Source organism: Anser anser, assembly GCF_964211835.1.
Source record: "Anser anser genome assembly, chromosome: 11".
Lineage (NCBI taxonomy): Eukaryota > Metazoa > Chordata > Aves > Anseriformes > Anatidae > Anser > Anser anser.
In genome coordinates this window covers 12,970,072-12,993,557 of record NC_139732.1, presented here as the reverse complement: position 1 = coordinate 12,993,557, position 23,486 = coordinate 12,970,072, and the positions used below count along the sequence as shown (strand labels likewise).

The window sequence follows — 23,486 nt, the reverse complement described above, 5'->3', positions numbered from 1 at the left end:
TCCAACTAAACGATCTCCTTAGAAAAATATACTCGAGGCTACCAGCAGCCACTCAGCTGCTGGCCAGCCAGTGAAAGGGGCAAGAATACCCCCCCGCTCACCTGCGCCCAGGGCTTGCGGATGAAGCCCTCGCCGGTGCTGCCGCAGACTCCCACTGGATTTCAGCTGTCACAGGGCAGCAAACAAGACCAGGAGACCGAGTCACCACAGACCCATCGGCAGCCCTGCCTAATGCTGATCTGACGTTGCATGAAGGTGTTTCCAAGCCCAGAGGCTTAACAAATAACATGAAGGAACTCCGCAGGGAATGCCCAAATGCAGCTGACCGGGTTTTCTGATGAGCCGGCCGAGGAGCCCCAGCCGCAGAGTGCTCAGTGCCTCCGAGCAGCCTGGCCTCTACCCAGGCGCCAGCTTTGAAGAGGCGACTCCAGACTCACCCCTTCCGAGCTCCCTACAGCATCCCCTCTCCCCCAGGCACAGTCCCTCGGGTGAACAGCCCTGCTCACACCCGCCCTGCTCCACGTGCTACTTGGCTGTTTCCAGCTCCTACGCTGAACCAGGGATCCTTGGGGTGCACCGAGGGCTTTCTGTGCGGCCCCACAGCAGCGGAGCACAGGAGCACCTGGCCGCGGTCCCTGGGAGCACTGGGACCAAGGGGATGCGGCAGCTCCAAGGCAGGCAGCTGCTGCAGGGGCACTCAGGCCTCAGGGAGGGAAGAAAACAGTACAAAGGCACTGCTCCCACCACCGCAGCAAGTCCGGAGTAGTCCTCGACTACCTTTAGCTGTAGATTTTCACTCACTAACTCATGAGCTGGGTCAGAGGTGCTAGGTGTTCCTTCTGGGTCTCCAAGGAACAAGCACACTTCTGGTTTTGGAGCTGTCAACGGTGACCACATTTCAGAAACTCAGGCTTCGGTTTCCTGGCCCAGGACCTGAGCCTCAGCCAGGGAGGCCTCCATCACCACCAAGCCCTCCTCCAAAGACAGGCTGAGCCTGCCTCTGATTAATTTTTACTCCTACACTTAAGCATACACTGAACTTCCTATATGTTAAATAGCAAAAAGAGAAAAAAAAAAGGCTACCTAGAACCAAAGAGTTCTTTAAAAATCCAAGTTACTACATCTTTTTTTTTTTTAATTAAAAAAAAAATCCAGTATGACATCAAGTTAAACTATACGGTATTTCTTTAATGAACATTAACAAACTGCTTTAAAAAAAGGCAAAAAGAAAAACAAAAAAAAACGCAGACAGAAAACTTGGTAGGAAGTTCTACATCTCTGAGGCAGCATGAAGTAAGATGAACATCGGTCCCTCTTCCTTGGGCAGCAGAGAGCAAGGTTTGTTTTAAACTCCTTAAAGCACACGAAGAAGACGGCCCCAGGGTCAGACCTACCGCTGGACTGTCCCAGCCCCCATGGAAACGCGCATTCCTGCTCTGTTCTTCCTCAGTGCTGGAAATGGAACAGAAAGCCTTTCTCCACCTTTTAGGTTAGTGTCCTCTATCAGCAAAGCAGGCACAGCCCAACTGTGCAAGGCTAACGTGTTTAGACCTGCTGTGGATATTTTTTTGAACTTACTCTAATCACCTGCACAGCACAAGGGCAATTTATTGGCTGCCGATGACTTATTACAGCTAGCCAAAACACTCCTCCTCTCATGATGGCCAGCCAAGATCACGGAAAGGCTGTGGTTGGCAGGGACCTCTGGAGATCATCTACTCCAACCTCCCGCTCAAGCTGTGTCAGCTACAGCAGGCTGTCCAGAACCACATCCAGTTGGGGTTAGAGTATGCAGGGTTTCAATACTCTAGCATCTCCAAAGATGCAGAGGGGAAGGCTGGTGAACAACTACTAAGCACGCCTCAACCCTGAAGGCATCTAACTGGCATGTAACGGGTCTCTTGGTTGTGAGAAGCCATCAAAATCCTGCAGAGGAAAACACCTGAGGCTGCATCAACCTTGCTAGGGGAAATTTATTTTTAAGTGATGTTTACAAGAACTGTGCAAAATCTGAAAAATACAGAAGAGGTAAAGAAAGAGTAAAGGGGTAAAACAGGACTTCCGCAAGAGGGTAAAAATACACTCCTCCTTTACCCACTGCTAGCCTTCCCCTTCCCACGGAGCTGACCCCACAGGCCGGGAAGGATCCTCCCAACTTGCTCTGGACAGAACTGGCTCCCCCCGGCAAATCAGGTGCCCCAGCGCACCGCATGGGTTACCATCAGGGATGGCTGAGACCATTTCTAACGACGTAGGTTATTAGTAGTGTTCACCCCACCCCTTAGTGTTCGAGTTGCCGGGACATCCCTTTGCCTGACCCCCTGGAGGCATGCTCGTGGCCCAGGCAGTACAAGGAGGGAAGGGGCCTAGAGGCTGGAGGTACTTCTTCCCAGGGGAGTGAGGTCCCTCACGAATAAACATGTCAATGCCGGGCTCCTGGCCAGGAGCACCAGCACGGGGACTCTCCTCGCCACGCTCTCCAGTAGCACGCGGCACTTGTTACCCTTCCCCTTGCTGCTGCAGGGATGGGGTGCAGGCAGGCTTGCTCAAAACACTTCCCAAGTGTGCCAGCCAGCGACTGCAAAAGCAGCAATGCCAAAGTGCATTTTGGAGCTGTGTGGCCCCATGGCTTTTCCCTTTCTACAGCCTAGAAAGAGGGAGAGCAGGGGAGATCGAGGCAGTCAATAAATGCCAGTGATCTGAAAGGGTCCTCTCAAGTCACTCAATTGAGTTTGGAGTAACGAAGCTGGGAGATCCCAGCGGTGGAAACCTGCTATTTCCTCAGCAAGCAGCGCACACGGGGAGGAGGGAGGGCTGGCTCTGCCTTGTTCCCAAGCACTCTCCAGAAGGAGTCACCCAGCCCTCTCCGCTGGCCTGACCAGGCAGGACAGGGGAAAGAGGCCACGTGCGAAGGACTGCTATCCGCAGGGGGCAGCTGAGCTGAGACCTGCCAGCTCCCAGCACTGGAACTCCAGGTACGGCGTGAACTACAGTCCAGGGGACACCAGGCAACTGCAGGCATTGTTTCCTCTCCCCACCTCCCTCCTTTCCTCTCCACCCTCTGAGCTTTTCGCACCATCCGTCAACCCCTGCACTACGGGTGGGTACCAGCCACAGAGGCCAGAGGAAAATCTACCTGACTGCCCACTGTACCTCCCCCTTCTCCCACAGCTCCCTGGAGGCCACCTACAACTGAGGAGAGGGAAGGGGAGGCCAAGGCTCGGGAGCATCACATGCAAGCTGAAAGCCATCGAAGGGCAGAAGGCTCACGGCAAGCAGGCAGCCACCTGGTAGGCGCCCTCAGCCGTGTGCTGGACACTGTGCTCCTGGAGCAGGCCCAAGTCCAGGAACCGCTCCCCACACCACATGCACTTGTACTGCTGCTCCCGGGCGTGCACGCTGTGGTGCTTGTTGAGGTGCTCACGCTGCTTGAAGGCCTTCTCGCAGGAGGGGCACTTGTAGGGCTTCTCACCCGTGTGCACGCGCCGGTGGCGCTGCAGGTCCGAGGCATACTTGAACCGCTTTTCACAGTCGGGGCACTTGAGGGGCTTCTCACGGGCTGGGTCGCAGCGGTGCTGCACGAACTCAGAGGAGGAGAAGAAACGTCTCTCGCAGAGCGTGCACTTGAGCGGCTTCTCCGTGCAGTGGGCTAGCTGGTGCTTCTGCAGAGCTGAGGCCCGCTTGTAGGATTTGTTGCACACAGCGCACTTGAAGGGCCGCTCTGCGTTCTGCACACACTTGTGCCGCAGCAGCTCTGAAGACTGGTTAAAGCCTTTCTGGCACACGTTGCACTTGAAGAGGTTTTCTATGCCATGCACATGCTGGTGGTACACCAAGTGCGAGGGCTGCACGAAGCCCTTCTCGCACAGGTTGCACTTGAAGGGCTCCTCCGCCTTGTGCGTGCGGCGATGGCGCATGAGCGCGTACTGCTGCTTGAAGCTCATCTGGCAGAGGTCGCACTTGAAGGGCCGCTCCTCACTGTGCGTGCGCTCGTGCTGCCGCAGGTCCGAGGGGCGCTTGAAGGCCTTCTGGCACTCGCCGCAGCGGAAGGGCCGCTCCCCGCTGGGCGTGCAGGGGTGCTGTAGCAGCTCTGACGACTCCTTGAAGTGCAGTTCGCAGACGTTGCACTTGAAGAGGTGCTCTCCCGAGTGCGCGTACATGTGGCGCACCAAGTGGGAGCGGTGCTTGAAGGTCTTCTCGCACACCGTGCACTTGTAGGGCCGCTCCGAGCTGTGCGTCCGTTTGTGGTGCACCAGGTGGGATGACTGGCTGAAGCTCTTGTCGCACAGAGTGCACTTGTAGGGCTTCTCACCTGTATGGATGCGCTCATGCCGGGACAGCTCCGAGAGGTGCTTGAAGGTTTTCTGACAGATGGAGCAGCTGTAGGGCTTCTCCGAGGGATCGAGAGGCTGTGAGTGCTCTGCCTCGGGAGGCTTGTAGGTCTTCTCGCAGATAGAGCACTTCATGGCATTGCCATTGTGGACATTGTGGTGCTGTGCCAGCGAAGTGAGCAGAGAGAAGCCCATCTTGCACACCCCACACACAAAGGGCTTCTGCTCCACCTGGATGCACTGGTGTTCGAGCAGGTCAGTGGCCTGGTGGAAGATCTTCAGGCACTGCGTACACTGGAAAGAGCGGTCATGGCCTGGCAAACACTGGTGCTCGTGGGGGTTGGAGAGGTGAGTGAGGTCATGGCCACACACCCCGCACTTGTGGGACGGCTCTCCAGCCTGGATCGGGGCGTGCTGGTGGTGCTGCAGGCTCGGGTCCGGCTGGAGCAGGATGCCGTACACGGCACAGCCCAGAGGGTTGTCAGCAGTGCCGGGTGGGATGGAATGCTCTGGAAGGGTGGCTGCCCCAGCGTGGTGCTGCTGCGGCGGCGGCGGCGGCGGCTGCTGTGGTTGCTGCTGTTGCTGCTGCCAGCTTTCTGACATGCTTGGGAAAAAGAAACAGGGTTTTAGCAGTGACAGCTTCAGCTTCTCGGTTGAAAGGGTTCAAGTAAAAATAAAAATTGAAATTATCCAAGATCCTGATTCCCTGTCACTGATCCTGAAATCGAGGATAGGAAATCCAGCACGCAGCCAGGATCTTAGGAGGCAGGGAGGCTGAGATGCCACAGGCTCCTCTTTAGACCAGCAGAAGTTCTTTGTGAACTACGTGTTCTGTTTTTCCGTTTCACCTTTTTTTTTTTTTTGGACAAAAGAAAGGAAGGTAGAAGGAAGTGCCTTGAAGACAAGAGGAGGCCCTTTTCTGTGCTGGTTGTGATATGTCACATTTGGGAAGGCCAAGAGATGCAGCCCAGGGACCAGCTCTCTCTGCAAGGAAGAAGATAGTTCACATCAGGTCTCGGAGGACAGACGGACAGCTCTCTAGTCAAGGCCCGCTCACGGCTCACTTTGCAAACTCTCCTGCACCCCTGCAAGGCGACCTGGGAAACGGCACAGGGGAGCTAACCAGAGCCGGAGCGCTGCAAGCTGCTGTCAGAAAAGCCAGGCCTGCTCAACAGGGAAAGGGATGGGCTCTGCCTGGCCAACCCAAACACGTGTTTGAGTGGTGAGCTCTTACAAGAAGCAGCCTCCGTCAGGCTCAGTGCTGGCAGCGCAACACACCGTGCTGCTGTGTGCCGCTGCTCGCTGGTCACCCAACCTCCCAGCCCGCTTGGGGCACCGGCTGAGAACATCTGGTGACACATCACCAGCTCCTGCTTGAGCCTCCAGGGAGGCACAGGCCAGAGGGTGTCTCCCTGACCAAGCAGCTCTTCTGTGACAGCCACCTTGACTAGGGAGAGCAGCAGGAGTTTGCTAGTTACGATTTCTACTCATGTTTTTAGATTTTTTTTGCATAAAAACATTTTCTTTCTGAAAAACATGCAATGTACAGTCTGACCAAAACGCTCGACAGGAAGCTCCCAAACATCTGCTGGGGCAGCTCTAACGGGGTGAACACATTCACTGCTCTCTCCGCATGGGCTGATGTATGCCAAATGCTGTGCACTCAAAAAGCTACTAGGTAAAATTTTACAGGTATCAGAGCAGATTCCAACCTGATCCAAGCACAGCTGAAACAGCCCAGTGAAGCAGTTCTTCCAGTTCTCAAACTCCTCATGAAGCTCCACTATCAGGCACATGAACCATTCACAGCATCAGAGGAGGGAGGTACTCGTGAGGTTCCCCCCTCTACCTGTGGCAAGTGTAGACTAGGAAGAACCAGAGAGCTCAGGGAAAGGTTTGCCCTCAACATTGTCCTACCCGCAGACAAAACACAGAACCCACAGGTCTCATGCACAGCGCTCCCCGTGAAGATAAAAGAAGCATTAAAGCAATTGTTTGGCTGAACCTTCCACCAAAGTGTGGAATAACTGTACACCGGAGCACAAGAACTTGTGCCAGACACACTCCCTGGCTTTAAGGCATCACAGGGTTTTCGCTCACTGGAAAGTTTTGGTCTTTCTGGAGACGCCCAATAAAACATGATGTCAACTTAGAGAAGAGTTAAATCCACAAGTGAGCAGCAGGTATGAACCATGCCAAAACACCTCAAGGGAAAAGATGCATCCAGGCCTTGGTAAGAAGCTGTAGCTGGCACCCCTGGGCCACAGTCCCCTACCCCCTCAAGAACATACCTATTTCTGTGTAAAACAACCTGCCTCCAGCCAGCATAAGCAGAAACTTTGGTCTTCTGGGAAGGGGTTTGTTTTATTTTAAGCTCAACAATAATGGGTGCCAGAGAAAATAACTTCTAATGATCCCCATCTGTCCCCATACTCTGCTGAGACTTGACTACACCTCACAGTTCGGGCAGCAGTGGCACACGCGTCTGCCTATAGTGACACTGAATTACTTTGTCCTCCAGCACAAACTCAGGCAGGAAAACACCCAGACGCTCCACCTGCCAGGGCACGGTTTGCCACCAGGATCTCCCGTTTCAGTCCTCCGAGGCTCACCTTGACGTCTGACACGACGGGAGAGCTTTGGCAGTTACAGTACCTAGAAGAGGAGACAAAAAAACCCCGCATCCCACCGCACGCACCAGTCACTACCTTCCCCCGCAGCAGCAACGCCACAGGAGCGGAGGCAGCACCCCAGACCCTCCGGGCCGCCGGCCTAACGGCGAGGAGAAGCTCATACAACCCCAGGAGAGAAGAACAAATACCAACCTGTTCCACCAAGTGCTCTACACAGATAACCTCGTTAGCGCCAGCTCCGCGTCTAACTCATCCCTCCGTGGGAGGTACGAAGCGGCAACCATTTAAGGCGAGCACACGGCGCAGAAGAGGTACTTTCAAACTGCAGAAGCGGCGCGGCCCCCTCCGGCATGGTCCGCTCCCAGCCCCGCTGCCGCCCGGCGACCCGGGCCTCGCCGTGCCGCCTCCCGCAGCGCCCGGCCGGGCCTCGGGCGGAGCCGCGGGACCCCCCTCAGATGCCGGCCGCCGGGCAGCGCCGCAGCCCCAGCCCCAGCCCGAGCCCGCGGCCGGGCCCGCGCCGCCCCTCGCCTCTCCCCATGGGACCGCCGCTCCGAAGCCCGGGTCCGGCCGGCCTGCGGGCAAACGCGGCGTGAGGGCAGCCGGAGGCCCGGGAGGCCCCAGCCCCGCCCGGCCGGAGCCCGCCCCCGCCCCGCCGCCGCGTCCCGGCGAGGCCCACACAAAGGGCGGCGGCGGCGGCGGCCGGGCCCCTCACCTGCGGCGGGAGGCCCCTGTCAGCCCGCTCGCTGCGGGCGGGGCCGCGGCCTGCGCGCTCCGCCCGATCCCCGCGCTGGCGTAGCCGCGGCGCCCGGCGGGGGTGGGGGGGAGCCGGGGCAGGGGGGCGGCCGCTGCTGCCGCCGGTACCGCGGGCAGGGCCGGGCCGGGCCGGGCTGGGCGGCGGCGGCCGGGCTGAGGAGCGGGCCGGGCCGGCCGCGGCGGCGGCGGAGGAGGAGGAGGAGGAGGAGGCGGGGCGGGCCGGGCGGCTGCCCCCTGCCGGGCCGCGCCGCCAACAGCGCCTCACGGCCGCGGCGGGGGGGTCGGGGCCGCTGCCGGGGCTCGCGGGGAGGGCGGCCCGGAGCGCCATGAGGGCCGCGCTGGTGGGGTACAGCAGCTCCGAGGAGGAGGAGGAGGAGGAGGAAGGGGGGCGGCAGCAGGGCGGCGGAGCGCGGGCCTCCCCCCGGGCCTCCCCCCGGGCCAGGTGGGTGCCGCGGCGCGGCCCTTCGGCAGGTCCCGGGCGAGGCCCGCGCTCCGCAGCCGGTCCCTGCCGGCGAGGGTGCGAGACCGGGCCGGGCCGGGGCAGGCGGAGGGTGCGGGTGCTGAGCGCTGCTTCTTCCTTCCCTGCAGCACGGCCCGGCCCCGGCTGCCCGTCCCCGAGTGCGTGCTGGACATGTTCAGGGAGCAGGAGGAGGAGGAGAGGGGTGCGGAGGACAGCTCCAAGCACGGCGGGCGTGTGCGCAGCTTCCCCCACGAGCGGGGCAATTGGGCCACCTACGTCTACATGCCCTGTAGGTAAACTCGGCCCTGCCCCGCAGCCTTCCCGAGCGGGGATGGGAGCTCTGGGGAGCAGGGCTGTCTGTGCTGGTCGCAGGTTCCAGCTGGTCAGGTAAGGCGCGAAGAGCCCTGGGAGTCCGCATGCGTCTAGTTTAGGAGCCGGGGTGTAGGTAAGACTGGGCTGTGAAAACACGTGTCACCCCGGAAACATCACGCAGTTGTGCCTCCCTCTGCAAGCACTTGGCGAGCAGCAGCCTTGTAACGGGCAGGCACCTCTGCCCAGCACAAGGTGCTGTTTCTCAGCGTGTCATTAAATGTGCTTGTCGGTTGCACAGAGCACAACAGCCTTTTCCACAAATGCACACAAGGTCTGTAGGGATCAGGAGGGGGATCAAGAGACCCATGGCTCTTGCCATGAGCTGGAGTGACTGCTGGGTTAGCAAGTCCAATCGTCTTTGCTCTCAGTGCCAAGGCCTCTAATGGAAGGGCAGGTGAAGAGCAGCCTGTCGAAAACCAGATATGGAGCATGGACGGGTACATGGGTTTTCCTCTAGCCTCCTCCTGGTCTGTCTGTGGTCTGGTAGGAGCAGTGGTCACAGCACTGGCCCCTTTCAGGAGTAAGGACTAGCAGTGCTGTTTGCAGTTGTGCCATGCAGGGTGTCAGGGAGCTGGGGTACTGTTCCTACCTTACGCTTCAGCTTTAAGCTGGCAGACATGTTTTAGACAATATTGTCCCATGTGTCCTTAAGAAGATGTGAAGCTCTCTCAGTGCTTAACACTGCATGCCAGGCAGTGCAGGGTGCTCCCACCCTGAGCTGCTTCTGTCTAGTGACTGCTCCCTCCCTGTCCCCAAGATCTGTGGCTGATGCTGTGGGGAGGGAGCTGGCTCTGACTGTGCTGCCATTTGCTTTGCAGACAAAGTCCAGGAGGAATTCCTGGAGTTGTTGGACCTCCTAGTGTCCCATGCTCGAACCTATGTCTCCTCACTCACTGCCATGGAAGAGTTCCACATCAGTCTCTCCCAGAGCGTGGTGCTGCGCTATCACTGGATAAACCCCTTTGTCCAGTCCCTCAAGGAGCGCCTGGCCTCCTTTGACAGGTAGGAGCAGCTGAGCCTCACACGAGCTCCTGTGCATCCGTTCCTTTCCTTGCACTTGGTCCGGTCTCTGCTCCACCAGCGTCTGCACAATAAGTCTTCTCTCTGGGAGCTGGTGCTGCACCAGTAAAGCCTGGGGAGTTTTCTGTCTGCCCTGGGATCCAGCACCACGCAAATCAGCAGGCCAGCCATACTTGTGCCAGCGATATTGCTGTGGCCTGCAAGGACTCCACTTTCAAGGACAAGGCCAGAGCCGTGCTGTCCTCTAAACAGTGGATATTCACTACTGGCTTCATTGCTTGCGTCTGGCTGAGATACCCACCAAGGATCAGATGTTTTAGTGCTTTTTCTTTTGCTGCCTGTGCTTCAGAAGGCTGAAAACACTGTTGGGAAGTGGCTTAATTTAAGCCCAGAAAGGTTCCAGTTGCACCAATTCAGTCTGACTGGAGCAAGTGTTTGCCTTTGTCTTTCCACAGCTTGGTAGAAATTCTGTATCTTCCCCATCTTTAGACTGTTTTTTTATTTTATTTTATTTTGTTGTTGTTGTTATTTTTTTCATTTTTTTTCCTATCTGAAAAAGCATCTTTCTTATTTCAGGTTCTTCTGTGTAGCTAACCAAATGAAAGTGTATACCAACCAGAATAAAACCAGGTGAGTGAACAACAGAGTAGCCTGCCTGGGGAGAAGGCTGGGTGAGGTGGTTTGTGGATGGGAAGCGTAGCACTGCCTGTCCTATGCTGTGGCAGTTGCTGCAGGCAGTTATGTGGAGGACCAGAATGCAATCTCCCCATCTTACCACCTCTTTGACTGAGGTTTCATAGCTTTGCTCAGCCGCTTCCAGGAGTGCTCCAGGGTGCATAATTTTTTAGCTTCAGTATCGATTCTCTGCAACCTATTATTCTCTGTGGTGACTGAACCTCAGGCTGCAGAATTTCAGTCTTCTTACGAGAGGAGAAGAGATGTGTTCACAACATGACCCGAGGCAGGCCTTTCTGCTGGGGTTAGGCTAATGCCGTAGCTTCACCTCAGCTGAAGCAGACAGTGCTGCCAACGGAGGCAGCCCAGTGCATTGCCATCTCCGATCTGGTTTGCTCTGTGGTTTCACAGAGCCTCATGCCAGCTCAGGGAGTGGGTGAGGGGGAATGAGCAGCCTGGGGCAGGCAGAGTGGGGGCCACCTCTTTTGGCAGCAGTGCCAGCTTATGCTGATCATGAAATTGCAGTGCAAGTCTTCAAAGGGCTGGAGACAAATAGCTCTGAGAGTGCTAATTCACCTGCGTGTCAGCTCAGAAGCCTGATAGTGCCAATTCCAATTTAACACAATTAAGTAGTTTAAATGTCAAAGCACAATAAAAGAAAGGTGATTACAATTATGAAAAGTTGCTATATCTAATGTGAATGGCAAAGCATGTTAGTCATGGGTGGGAGGAAGCAGTTCCTGAGTGATGTTTGTCCTCCAGACCTCCCGTGCCATCAGGCACAGGCATATAGAAAGTATCACCAAGACGATCCTTGAGGAGGAACCTCTTTGTCACGTCTCTCCAGCTTAGTACTTCCCCATTTGTGCTGTTCGTAGCTGGTGCCTTCTAGCCACTTCCTATCCCATTGTACAACCGTAGCAACTTACATTTTCCTAAATGTAACTACTGCTCTTGAACAGGGCGTAGTGTTCAGTGCTCTACTGAAATACCCCATCAAGTGTGTCCTTTGCCTGGAAAACGAATTTTCATGTCTCAAAAGGTGCTGAGTTAATCTAGTAAGTCTGCATTATATTATCATCTGCTGAGGGAGCTGGGCCTGTTTAGCTTGGAGAAGAGAAGACTGAGGGGAGATCTCATCAATGCATATAAATATCTGAAGGGAGGGTGTCAAGAAGATGGAACCAGACTCGTTTCAGTTGTGCCCAGCGGCAGGACAAGAGGCAATGGGCACAAATTGAAGCACAGGAAGTTATGGCTGAATAGGAGGGGGCACTTCTGTACTGTGAGGGTGACAGAGCACTGGAACAGCCGGCCAAGAGAGGTTGTGGAGTCTCCTTCTCTGGAGGTACTCAGAACCTGCCTGGATGTGATCCTGTGCAACGCGCTCTAGGTGATCCTTGGCAGAGGGATGGGACCGGATGATCTCCAGAGGTCCCTTCCAACCTCAGCCATTCTATGATTCTGCAATCCAATCCTGCTTCTCCAGTTTTCTCCCTGCTGCCATGTCTTTATGGTTTTTTTTCTTTTTTTTTCTTTTTTTTTCAGAGTAGTCAGTGTGCCTGAATACTTAAGCCTAGCGTTTCTCAGATTATCTTTTTTTTTCTGCTTTGAAAAAGGGCTAGGAACTTTGCCTGGTAGGAACACATGGTTAGTATGCTTACGGCTGTGCTTTCCGCAGCATGACAGGGTGCGTGCGCTCTCTCCTTGTCTTTGTTCAGGACCTTCATTGGACTGGAAGTCTCCGCAGGGCATTTCCAGCTGCTGGAGCTGGTGTCAGAGGTGGACAAAGTTATGGAGGAATTTGACCTCCCCACATTCTACAAGGTGAGGTGTATTGCATTTCCCTGCTGGTCTGGAGATGCTGGCTGGTTCCCTGTGAGGGTTGGGGGCTTCTAGTCCATGAAATGTTCAACCCCAAATATTTGGGAGTGGAGAGGTTAGGCTCTGAAATGGTCTCCAGTGGGCTAGTCAGTGACATTCACCGTTAACACCCTGAACAGGATATTGCTGAGAATGGGACTAGTGTAAGTTTTGTTTCATGTCCTGTCCAGGAGAGTAAAGGTGTTAACTGCTAACTAGCAGCTTCTGGGAATTGGGTTTCTGGGGCTGAGTCAGGTGCCTACAGTTGAGAGAGCACATCACAGACACAGCGGGGACAATGCCACTGTGTAGGACAATCCCTGATTGTCCTAGTGGATTGAGTGGGGCTTGGGGTGAGTACTGTGGGACTGAGGAGATGCTTGTGCCTCTTCCTCAGGCAGTTTCCTGGGGCATCAGTACAACCTGTTTCCTTGGCACTAACTTTGGGGACAGGATTGGATTTTGAAGGGCCAAACCCTGATTTCTCTGTTTCTAGAAGTGAGTGGGGGACCCAGAAGTGACCCACCTCCTCAGTCTAGGACTGTCTGTGAGAGGTTCTCTGTGTGTTTAGAAAAGCTACCACAAATGACAGCAGAGAGGCTGGGAACCAGGCAGTCTTGCCTGCTGGTGTCCAAGAAGGCTGGAGTAAGGAGCCCAGGGTTCATCTGATTCCCAGCACAGTTGTGTATCAGCTCTGTAACTGCCGAGATGGCTGAGGGGGCTCCCTCCTTCGGGATCCTCCTGCCCATGTCTGCAGAGTGCTCAGAGACCACAGGCAGGGCAGCACCGTACCAAATACCCCACTGCGGCTCCCTGCACTGAGCAAAGCCACCTTTCGTTCTTGCGATCTGATCCATGTCTTATCTTCAGGACCCATCGTTCCATATCAGCTTGGCCTGGTGTGTTGGGGACCTGACTGGCAGCCTGGAGGGGCAGTGTCTGCAGGAGCTCCAGGTGCGTCCCCACACCAGGCGGAGAGGAGGGGAGGAGCAGAGAGGGAGTTTTTTTCTGTGAGGCAAACTCCAGTGGATTGGAAGAAGAGAAACTTTTTGCGGGGACGATGAGTTAAACCATCCTCTTGAAGGAAGTCAGAAGCTGCCAGCCACAATCTCATCTCTGACTTGGTTCAGAGAGGCAGCTGCTGACTCCATCTTCTGGGATTTGCCCTGTCCGCCCTCCTTGTACTGACTCCTGCCTTCTGCGTGTGTTTTCTAGGACATTGTGGACAGGTTTGAGGACTCAGCGCTCATTCTGCGTGTCCAATGGGAGCAAATCCGCTGTAAGTCAGGGAACAAGTTCTTCTCTTTCCCCTTGAGGTAGGGCCTGGTAGGTTTCAGAGCCCTGAAGACCCTGCTTTTCATCAAAGAACTGTTCTCCAGCACAGCTCTAAGCGGTGGAAGCTGTCACACACCTCCCACGTTCTTTTTGTCTGCTCAGCAGCTCTGGGGAGTTTGTGGTATCAAACTGTGCGACTTCCAGGTTTGAGTTTCTGGCTAAAGAAATGTGTGTGTGTAGCAGATTTCCTACAGCAGCGTGCTGTCAGCAGCTAGGATGTGCTTCAGTCAGCACTGGTGGTTCCAACCATCCCACAGTTGCTGATTTTTTTATATATATATGTATATCAAAGCCATAGATGCCTTATGTTAAAGAGGAATAAGGTAGCGTGGGAAGCTCTTGCTAAAGGAAGTACGTCTCACACGGTTGGAAATAGCACCAACTTCTTGTCAGGAGGCCTGGAGCATGCTGACTGCTGAGCTCAGAGTCCCTCGTTCTGAAAAGCAAGAGACAAGGATGCAGAGCTAGACTCTTGCACCAGAGTATTTCCGTACCATAACCCAGCCCGGAGGAGTTCACGGGTCATGTTCTGTGTCCATCTCACGCTGTTGCTGCCTCTACAGAAAAATTACAGCATCAGATTCTTTCACCAAACAGCAGATAGGTTAAATCTCGGCAGAGAAGTTGGAAACCCCTTGTGTTTTCAGTGCTAACCCAGCGCGGCTTCGGGCTGATTTTAAAACAACGACTTTATTTTAAGATCGTGTGTGTCAGAAGGACTTTTCTGCAGGGCAGCTTCCCGTCAGAAGCTTGCTGACCTTCTAGGGCGAGCCCAAGAGAGGGCAGTGTCGGCTCTCATATCGTGACTGAGCTGGAAAGGCGGTGCCTGCTGCTGAGCGAGACAAGGAGCGGCACACGCACTTTCCCGTGAAAACAACACTGTCGGTGCAGTGATGACCCTATTGACTGTGGGCTGGACTTTGTCCCTTGAGAGAAGGTGCTTTCTATCCTTTGTCCTGCGGGAAGGTCTGCTGCGGCCTCTTAGGTATTCAGAGCAAGATGCTGATGTGCTGTCCTGAATCTTTCATTTCACGTTTGTCTGATGAAAAACCGCGAGGCTGCTTCTGACGGTAAAATCTGTCTCCTCATGTCATAAAACTGTTTCTGTGGTATATTTGAGCTGTTCAATTTCAGAAGTGCCCAGCTTCAGCAGCTCCTGCAGACTTCAAATGAGGCAGTGTCTGCAAGCCCTTCCGTGAGCTGGGTGTAGCGCTCTCCTTCCACTTGTACGCAAGGAAGCTCGGGGCCCTCACAGCCATTGGAGCTTCTGTCTCAGTGCAGGTCTTTGTCTGCCAACTCCCCTGCAATATCTGGTTTTCAAATTAATAGAATTCCTGGGGGGACTGCGAGGGAGAAGCAGCAAATTCAACGCATTGTTCAGTTAAAATGAAACAACCCTCCCCCCTTCTTTCTGCTCCCTCCCCTGCACGTTGATTTCTGTTTGTTTTTGGCACTGACAGCTGATGGTCCCAGCACTCGTTTGCCCAAGTCTCTGATCTGGGTGGCTCAGCACATCGGCTGCTAGGTCAGTGCAGCCTGTGAAGATGCCTGGGAGAGCTGAATTTGAGGCAGTCAGGGCCTTGCTCCAGGGGGGCATGTTACACCAGCGGTCCCCTCCGGATGCACATCTGGTCCAGGTATTTGGCAGAGTGCTGCGCTGCTCACTGCTGCTTCCAGCATGCCCCTTTCCCCTTTTTATCCAGCGCCCGTCTTTGGTTAGTTAGTTTCTGGGATAGGGATATGCACAGACTTTAAGTGATTATGCCCCAAGTTGTTTTTTGTTTGTTTTGCTTTTCCCCTTTAAAAAAAAAAAGAGGGAGAGACTTGGAGACTTCCATTGAAACTTGGCACCTGCAAACGCCTCCTGGTTTCTGTGTGGTTTGAGCTCATCAGGGAGAGGTTAGTGCCCAGTAAGCAGCTGTGGCAGCCGGCCACGCTGCCTCCCTGGGGGCGCTGGCCGGGGTCGGTCTGCCCTCCCGACCTTGGGAAGCACCCAGGGGTGGCTCCCGGTGCACCCTGACGCCGTGACCAAGAAGAGCGCCGAGCTGTGCTGCCTGAAAGCTGCCCGGGCAGCAGCTGCGGAGCAGAGGGCAGGCGCCCAGGCCTCGGGCAGCGCCGGCACCGAAACCGCCGCCGGCGTCCGCCCGAGCACGCCCCCAGAGCGGCGGGGACAAAGTCCGGGGCCGGGCCGCGGGCGAGGAGCAGCGGGGGGCGCCCGGGTGCCGCCGGCCGGGGGGCGGGGGGCTCGGCCCGGCTCCTCCCCGCTCCGCTCGGCGCCGCCCCGCCGCCGCCCCGCGTCCGTCCGCCGGGCCGAGCCGAGCCGAGCCGAGGCACATGGGCCGCGCTCCGCCGGCCTGAGCCCCCCGCACGGCCCCGGCGGCGCCCCCCATGCAGCTCCGCGCAGCCCCCGCGGCGGCCCGGGCCCGGGCCATGAGGGCGGCGTAGCTCGGGCAGCTCGGCCCGGCCCGGCCCGGCCCGGCGCGGCGCGGCATGGCGGCCGGCGGCGGCGCCCCCTGCAGGGCGGGCGGGAGCCTCCCGGCCCTGCTGCTGCTGCTGCTGCTGGTGGGGGGGGGAGCGGCCACGGGCGGCGAAGTCAACGCTGAGGTGAGCGGGGGAGAGGGGGGGGGGAGCGCTGGGTGCCCGCTGGGGAGAGCTGCGGGACGGGGAGCCCCGCCGGACGGGGAGCCCCGCAGGCAGGAGCCCCTCCGGGGGGTCCCGCAGGGCTGAGCACCCCGGGGCCTTCGGGCCTGGCTCCCCCGCCAAGCGACGCCGCCGTAACCCCGGGCCGGTGGCGCGGCCGGCTCCGTGCCGCCTGGAGCGCCGAGGGGCACCGGGGATGCTCCTGGCAGCCGCTGCGGGCACGCTGCTGGGCTCAGCGCCTCGGCTTCCCCAGTGCGGTGCTGGGGGTGAGCGGTGCTGGGGGCACGGGAACGGCCCCGGACACCGGGGAGGTCGAGGCATTGCCCGGATCCTCGTCTTCGTCCTCCTGCGTGCAGCCCGCGGGGGTGCTGAGCCCCCCGCGGAGCTCTGCAGCCAGCCCAGGCGCTTCCTGAGGGCTGAGGCCGGGGGGCTCCCAGCAGCTCCCGGCAGGTCCTGCCGGCGGCCTCGCCTCCCCCTGCAAGCTGAGAGCAGGGACAAAAGCGCTCGCTCCCAGGGAGGTAGGAGCGGGGATCCTGCCCGCGCCTGCCCAGCCTCAGGCGAGGGCTGGGCCCAGCTGCACCATTTCCCCGCTGCTCTCTCCTGGCTCGCTCTCCGCTTGTCCCTGCGGCACCTGGGCTGCAGCCCAGAAGCGATGGTGTGGGGCTTGGGGTCAGGGACCCACATCGGGAGCACGCCTCTTGCTGTGGTTTGGCCCCTTCCGGCCTTGGGGAGCTATCTGGAGAGTGCCGTGGCTGCGTGCGAGTCCCCGTGCCCCTTGCGCTGCAGCAGGTAGGGCCAGCGGCCCCTCAGACCTGCCCCTTCACACCCTGTCCTGTGTTCTCTCCCAGCCTCCCATCCTGCCCGGGTGGAGTGCTCCCCCCAGCAGCTGGCTCACAGAGCGTCCCTGAGCGCAGGCGTGCTCCTTCAGAGGCGGGGAGAGGCTGCCCCGGTGAGGCCAGCACACCTGGAGGTAGCAGCAGATGGGGACGGCAGAGCCGCGGCAGCGGTGCTCCTGGGACTGGCAGTCCAGGCCCATTGGGTGTGCACGTGGCTGGCATCTCAGGGAGCTTTTCGTTCTGGGGCAGCTCCAGTTGGGGCTGACAGTAGGGGGGCATCAGTGAAAGGAAGGCTTCCTCATCCCTGCCTGTCAGCCTGATGCTTGTTTTTCTCTCACAGGCATGGCTGCGGCTGTATGGCTACCTGCCCCAGTCAAGCAGGCAGATGTCCACCATGCGCTCTGCTCAGATCTTCTCCTCAGCCCTCTCAGAGATGCAGAAGTTCTACGGGATCACCGTCACTGGTGTCCTGGATGAGGAGACCAAAATGTGAGTTTCTCTATGAGCTGCTCTCTTGCTCTTGCAGAAGGAAGCTTGACTTTCTGGCCCACCTCTTCCCGAGCCCCTTTAGCAGGGATCGGCCTCTGGCTGACCACAAGTTCCCTTTCCCAGAGCGATGGAGATGACTGATCTGGTTTTTGTGCTCACACCACTGCTGTCATCTTCTGTTGGCAGTGAGCCCCTGCAGGCTCTGGAAAGCTCAGCTTGCTGGCCCCCTGAGCCCTGCCTGCATACGCACCCAGAAGCGTGGGTGCTGTCTCCCGTGGGACCCATGTCTCCCTTCCACACCTGCAGCTTCCCTCACTGGCTGTGGCACCTGTAACTTCTCAGGGTGCTTTTCCCTGGGTGGGGAGCTGAGCCCTCACTTGATGCCCTCCTGGCAGGTGGATGAAGCGTCCCCGCTGTGGGGTCCCAGACCAGTTTGGGGTCCAGATGAAGTCTAACATGCGGCGGAAGAGGTATGCGCTCACGGGGCGGCGCTGGAGCCAGAGCCATCTCACGTTCAGGTACCCAGCAATCAGCACGGGGCAGCTTTTTCGGGCTTAGGGTTTGCTCACAGCCCAGCTGCAGACCCTTTGGGCCAAAGCTGCAGCAGGGTTGCAGTGGGTGAGTGCTGCCCTGGGCCATCCTGATCGAGGCCCTGCTCTGTGCCCTCAGCATCCAGAACTACACGGAGAAGCTGGGCCGGTACCACTCGTATGAGGCCATCCGCCAAGCCTTCCGGGTGTGGGAGCAGGCCACGCCGCTCGTCTTCCAGGAGGTGCCGTATGAGGACATTCGTCAGAAGCGGAAGAAGGAGGCTGACATCATGGTGCTTTTTGCCTCTGGTTTCCACGGGGACAGCTCCCCTTTTGATGGTGTCGGGGGATTTTTGGCTCATGCCTATTTCCCCGGCCCAGGGATGGGTGGGGACACACACTTCGACTCAGATGAGCCCTGGACGCTGGAGAACACGGATGTGTCTGGTGAGCCGATGCAGAGGGCTGGGGTGGCAAGGTGATTGGAGAAGCCAGGGTTTGGTTGTGGCCCGGCACCTGGGTGATGTGTGCCTGGCAGGGCCCGCAGGGCAGACGGAACATTTCCTCTGGGGGTGACGCAGATTGCTCTGGTTCCGTCGCGGAGCATCCCTGGCACAGGGTGCAGTGCTGGGGCCAGGAAGCTGCCCCATGCCAGGCGCCCTGCTGCCTTGCTGACAGTGCCTTTCCCTGCAGGGAACAACCTTTTCCTGGTGGCCGTGCACGAGCTGGGGCACTCGCTGGGCCTGGAACATTCCAGCAACCCCAGTGCTATCATGGCCCCCTTCTACCAGTGGATGGACACAGAGAACTTCCAGCTGCCTGAGGATGACCTCAAGGGCATCCAACAGCTGTACGGTGAGGGAGCCAGCTGCGCTGGGACGTGGGCTGGGCAGAGGGACAGGGGGGTGCTCCACCAGCTGGAAGCTGGGTGCACGGTCTTGGGACCGTGCCTGGCCTGGGAGCAGGGGGAAGGAGGCGCTGGTGTTGTTGGTTTGCAAGCACTCCATCCGTTCTCTCTCCTCCTCTGCCCAGGTACCGCAGATGGGCACCCTCAGCCCACCAAGCCCTTGCCCACCGTGACGCCCCGAAGACCTGGCAGGCCAGACCAGAGACCCCCCAGGCCACGCCCGCCAGGGAAACCAGAGCGGCCCCCCAAACCTGGCAGCCCAGAGCGACCTGACCAGTACGGCCCCGACATCTGCGATGGGAACTTCGACACGGTGGCAGTGCTGCGGGGCGAGATGTTCGTGTTTAAGGTACCTTCCAGGACCCCTTCCTGCCCTGTATCTGCTCTGGAGTTCTCAGGTGGAAGGCCCTAATGAGACGATGGACTCGGGTGCCCTGGCCCCCTCTGCCTGAGCACAGAACTCTGTCCCTGCGTGCCCTGCTGACACCCTGCTTCCCAACAGGGCCGATGGTTCTGGAGGGTGCGGCACAACCGGGTGCTGGACAACTATCCCATGCCCATCGGGCACTTCTGGCGGGGCCTGCCCGGGGACATCGACGCTGCCTATGAGAGGCACGATGGCAGATTTGTCTTCTTTAAAGGTGAGCGGCGCGGCTGGAGCCGGGTGGCAGGGCTGGGGTGGAGTGTGCTGCCACATCGTGGCCTGGTGTGCTCCCAGCTGTCTTGATCCCCTCCCAAAACACCTGTGCAGTCTGCTTGGCTTTGCAGGTACAAAGAGCTGCTGTCTGGTCCCTAAGGCTTCTGGCCAAGGGATGGGGTGGCCACAGGCATCACGCCCCCTCCCTGTCCGGCTGCACGCACGCACGCTGCACCAGCTGGGCTGCAGCCTCATCTGCCTTCTCCATTTCCTTCCCACCCAGGTGACCGGTACTGGCTCTTCCGAGAAGCCAATCTGGAGGCTGGGTACCCGCAGCCACTGGCCACCTACGGGCAGGGCATCCCCTATGACAGAATTGACACTGCGGTCTGGTGGGAGCCCACGGGGCACACCTTCTTCTTCCGTGGGGACAGGTACGTGCTGCCCTCACCAGGGCTCCAGGGTCATCCCCCCCCGCTGTCCCCTGCCCTGTGCCTCCGTTCTCCTGCCTGGAGCGGGGATGGTGTGGGCTGGGTGGAGGTGGGACGGCGGGCTGTTGGCAAATGGCTTCCTACACGGGGGGGTATATTGAGCTGATGGGGGAAAAAGTGGGGCCACCACAGCTGCGGGGCTGCCATCAGCAGAGCCCCCTGTGCTGTCCGCAGCTGTGGGATGGGGGCACTGTGTCCGTGCCCCCTGCCAGCTCACCAGGTCCCTCTGCCTCCCACAGATACTGGCGCTTCAACGAGGACACGCGCTCGGTGGACCCCGGGTACCCCAAGCCCATCTCGGTCTGGGTGGGCATCCCTCCCTCACCCAAGGGCGCCTTCCTCAGCTCAGATGCCTGTAAGTAGAAGAGAGGACGGGCTGAGGGGGGATGCAGTCTCCTCTGTCGGCACCTACGTGCCCCTCCAACAGCAGGTGGCCAGAGCATGGCCGTGTGGGCAGAGCAGGGTGCTGCAGAGATCGGATGGAAACAGAGGCCACCTTTCTCTGCTCTTTCTGCTCTTCTCCATCACGTGGGAGCTGGGAGGGAGCCCAGGAGCTGCCCAGCTAGCCCTTCCAAAGGGCAGGGAGTCCTGTTTCCCCTGTTTTGCAGATCCTGAAGCAAACACTGCAATCTGCAGGCCAGCCGTGTGCTGTGCCTGGCAGGGGACTGCAGCCTCTCACCCCCCCACCTCCATCTCTTTCCCCCCCCCATCTTTTTCTCTTCCCCCAGCTTCAACGTACTTCTACAGAGGCACAAAGTACTGGAAGTTTGACAATGAGCGACTCAAAACGGAGCCAGGCTACCCCAAATCCATCCTGCGGGACTTCATGGGCTGCCATGTGGAGCTGGTCCCAGACCCCAACCCCCGGTGGCCTGACGTCGACCAGCCTCCCTTCAACCCTGATGGGGATGAGAACCCTGGTGGGCGGTCTGAAGGCGAGGAGGATGAGGAGGAGGAAGAGGAGGATGAGGAGGATTACAGCGAGGGCGGTCGCAAGCAGGGCGGTGACGTGGACGTGGTGGTGCAGATTGACGAGTACACACGCACCATGAGCGTCGTGATGGTGCTGGTGCTGCTGGTGCTGCTGCTCTGCATCCTCGGCCTCATCTATGTCATTGTGCAGATGCAGAGGAAGGGCACGCCCCGAATGCTCTTGTACTGCAAGCGCTCCTTGCAGGAGTGGGTCTGACCCCCATCTTTCCCCACCCTCTGCCACCATGGTGCTAATGACGAGCCTGCCCTGCCCCTCCCCAGCAGCCTATTTATACCCAGAGGTTCGTCCCACTCCCCCCTAGCCCCTGTGCACTGCCGCTGCTTGGTGTCCCCAGCCCCAGAAGAGGGATTCCCACCTGCCCCAGCCTAGGGTGTGAGGGGTGTCCCTGAGCCCCCCACTGTCTGTGCAACCCGGTTCCACGACTGGTCTGGGGCTGGAGGATGTTTGTGAGGAGCTGGGGGCAGCAGGGCTGGACAGAAGCCAGGTCCCGCAGGCTGGCGGGGTGCCCCCCTCTCTCACGACATCCCCCCTTGCCAGCAGCTCAGGCTGCTGCAGAGGAGTGTGTCCCCCAGCACCCTGTGCCTCTGCCCCAGCAGGCCTGCATTGTCCAGCGCGCGTCCAGCTGCTGAATTGTGGACAGTGCCTGTGTGAGTGGTAGAAGAGGTGGGAATGCGATCAGCACTGCACGCCCAGTCCCCACGCGGGCAGGTCTCGGCAGCAAGTGGACGTGGGGCTGCTGGTACCTGTGGCCTGGCTGGTCCCTTGCTTGCCTGGCAGTGAGGGGAAGGGAGGGCTGAGCACGGCCACGCTTCCTTCCACAGGCTGGTGGGGGGGTGCAGTGCCTAAAGATAGCACGGAGCTCGGGAAACCCGACGCGGAAGGCAGGTGACAGGCCGGGCTCCCTTCCCGTAGGGCCTTTGGCTGGCATGAGGAGCGGGGTGCTGCCTCTGCAACCCCCTTGGCTCAGCTTGGTCCCTTCCTCCTGCTTCGGATGTCGGCCCAGGTCACTGCTGCTGCAGGACAAAGCCCTCGGGGCGTGTGGTCCCCTTCCTGGGGTGCCAGCCTCCCCTGGCCCCGCGGGCAGGGGTGCCTTGTACTTGTATTAAATGGGTTGGGTGCGAGGAGAGCCATGGTGCTGTCCTTCCTGCGGGGCCGGGGCGTGGGGGGGGCTGCGGGATGGGGCTGGGGGGCGGGCTGGGGGGCAGGAGTCAAAGGGGCTTTCCCCCACGAGGCGTTCAGCAGGTGTGGGGGGGTGTCACGCTCACCCAAGGGTGCCACCTTCCTGGGCGTCTGTGGGGCTGGGCCAGGGGTTGTGGGGCTGCTGGCCTGGCTTTGGCACGCATCCGCAGTGTCAGGGCAGGGGGAGGAGAGGGTTGGGAGCAGCGGGCTGGGACCCCCTGCCTGCAGCAAAGGGGGGCTCCACATTGCCCCCAGCACCAGCCAGGGCTCCCCCTGCTCCCCCCCCCCCAGCTGCACCTGCTCCTTGTGGCCCTGCTGCCCGGGGGCTGCAGTTCTGAGGGGGCCGCTGGCAGCAGCCCGCTGGCAGCAGACAGAGCCGCCTTTCACGGGCTCCTGCAGCGGTGGCGGCCTCGCCGGGCAGGCCCCGTGGGAACACAGCGTGCCTTGTTCTGCCGGGGCCCCGCCGTGGCTGCCGGAGCCGAGGGCTGCACGGGTGCTCTGGGGCGGGGGGGGGATGATGGGTCAGCGCTGCGCTTCCCTGTCCCCGTGCAGGCCTGGTGTTCTTGTGGGAACAGGGCTGGCCGTGTCCTGCTGCCTGCTGCTGGGGACACGGCTATCTTGTCAGGGAAGATGAAAGCCGGAGGAGCTGCGGAGATCAGAGAAATAAGCTCGGGAGTGGGAGAGATTAGATCCGGGGGTAGGATTTTTTTTTTTTTTTTTTCCAGGGAAAAATGTTACTCATGAGGGCAGCCGTGGGCAGGCAGCGGCTGAGGCACGCGATGCTGATAGACGCGGTGGCTGCTTTTTGCTGGCTGGCAGAGCGTGGCCAGGAGCTTGCTGGGGCCGTGAGGTCTGGCTGCCCCGGGGCTGGGGGTGGCTGCGCAGAGGAAGGGGCCGAGCTGCTGCCCTGGGGAGCTGTGGGGGGGGTCAGAGCTGCTCCCGGACCACATCCCCGTACCCGAGGCGGCCTGGCCTGGTACTAACCAGTGTGAGGGTCCGGGCTGCCCTGTGGGAGCAGACCCCCAACTCGTGTCCCCTGTCTCACCTCTGGCCCTCAGGAGCCCTGCACCCCCCCAGCCCCCCAGTGAGACGGGGCCGCACACGGAGGCGTGCCCTGCCTCGGTGTCGCCTCTCACGCCGGGTGCTGGTGGCTGTGACACGGGGCCTGGCGCGGGGAGCAGCAGCCATTCCCACCCCGCTTCCCCCAGGGCTCCAGCTGCTCTGCCCTGCCCTCTCCAACCCCGACAGCCCCAGAGGGAGGTTTCCCCTTCCCCCTCCCTCCCCCCCCCCCCGCCCCCAGTCACAAGTAGAAGAAATGTGGTGGTGGGGGGACGAAGCCTT

General features: G+C 59.2%; 3 protein-coding genes across 8 annotated transcripts; 2 read left to right on the top strand and 1 right to left on the bottom strand.

Annotated features, from left to right (window-relative positions):
* Positions 1 to 1,171: 1,171 nt before the first annotated feature.
* ZNF319 (zinc finger protein 319) lies at positions 1,172 to 7,398 on the bottom strand. Of its 3 annotated transcripts, XM_083852287.1 has the most exons (3): positions 7,157 to 7,398; positions 6,044 to 6,986; positions 1,172 to 5,315 (listed from the first exon to the last, which is right to left on the bottom strand). In XM_083852287.1, the coding sequence occupies exon 3, from the start codon at positions 4,932 to 4,934 to the stop codon at positions 3,267 to 3,269; it is 1,668 nt and encodes a 555-aa protein (XP_083708413.1). In that variant the 5' UTR covers positions 4,935 to 5,315; positions 6,044 to 6,986; positions 7,157 to 7,398; the 3' UTR covers positions 1,172 to 3,266. The 3 variants fall into 3 exon arrangements, with proteins under 3 accessions (XP_083708413.1, XP_083708412.1, XP_083708414.1); XM_083852286.1 differs by lacking the exon at positions 6,044 to 6,986; XM_083852288.1 differs by lacking the exon at positions 6,044 to 6,986 and having other exon boundaries at positions 1,172 to 4,935.
* Positions 7,399 to 7,938: 540 nt separating this feature from the next.
* USB1 (U6 snRNA biogenesis phosphodiesterase 1) lies at positions 7,939 to 15,431 on the top strand. 4 transcript variants are annotated; one of them, XR_014589214.1, is made up of 9 exons: positions 7,939 to 8,159; positions 8,306 to 8,466; positions 9,368 to 9,551; positions 10,146 to 10,199; positions 11,966 to 12,071; positions 12,978 to 13,061; positions 13,323 to 13,386; positions 14,903 to 15,079; positions 15,257 to 15,431. XR_014589214.1 is itself a non-coding variant. In XM_083852317.1 (8 exons), exons 1-8 carry the CDS (start codon positions 8,044 to 8,046, stop codon positions 14,965 to 14,967), a joined length of 834 nt encoding a protein of 277 aa, XP_083708443.1. In that variant the 5' UTR covers positions 7,939 to 8,043; the 3' UTR covers positions 14,968 to 15,431. The 4 variants fall into 4 exon arrangements, 3 of the variants coding, with proteins under 3 accessions (XP_083708443.1, XP_083708445.1, XP_083708444.1); XM_083852317.1 differs by having other exon boundaries at positions 14,903 to 15,431; XM_083852319.1 differs by lacking the exons at positions 14,903 to 15,079; positions 15,257 to 15,431 and adding an exon at positions 13,836 to 14,540 and having other exon boundaries at positions 7,941 to 8,159.
* A 325-nt stretch (positions 15,432 to 15,756) lies between these two features.
* Positions 15,757 to 22,092, top strand: MMP15 (matrix metallopeptidase 15). The gene is made up of 10 exons (XM_083852285.1): positions 15,757 to 16,046; positions 17,259 to 17,407; positions 17,803 to 17,925; positions 18,077 to 18,384; positions 18,631 to 18,792; positions 18,970 to 19,193; positions 19,347 to 19,485; positions 19,765 to 19,915; positions 20,212 to 20,327; positions 20,701 to 22,092. Exons 1-10 carry the CDS (start codon positions 15,933 to 15,935, stop codon positions 21,159 to 21,161), a joined length of 1,947 nt encoding a protein of 648 aa, XP_083708411.1. The 5' UTR covers positions 15,757 to 15,932; the 3' UTR covers positions 21,162 to 22,092.
* The last annotated feature ends 1,394 nt before the right edge of the window (positions 22,093 to 23,486 follow it).

Coding starts and splice junctions, on each gene's coding strand:
- USB1 (XM_083852317.1), top strand. CDS start 8,044: ATGAGGGCCGCGCTGGTGGGGTACAGCAGCTCCGAGGAGGAGGAGGAG. Junction 10,200..11,965: donor ACCAACCAGAATAAAACCAG/GTGAGTGAACAA, acceptor GTCTTTGTTCAG/GACCTTCATTGGACTGGAAG. Junction 13,387..14,902: donor CCAATGGGAGCAAATCCGCT/GTAAGTCAGGGA, acceptor TGGCACTGACAG/CTGATGGTCCCAGCACTCGT.
- ZNF319 (XM_083852287.1), bottom strand. CDS start 4,934: ATGTCAGAAAGCTGGCAGCAGCAACAGCAGCAACCACAGCAGCCGCCG.
- MMP15 (XM_083852285.1), top strand. CDS start 15,933: ATGGCGGCCGGCGGCGGCGCCCCCTGCAGGGCGGGCGGGAGCCTCCCG. Junction 16,047..17,258: donor GCGGCGAAGTCAACGCTGAG/GTGAGCGGGGGA, acceptor TTTCTCTCACAG/GCATGGCTGCGGCTGTATGG. Junction 17,408..17,802: donor CTGGATGAGGAGACCAAAAT/GTGAGTTTCTCT, acceptor CCCTCCTGGCAG/GTGGATGAAGCGTCCCCGCT.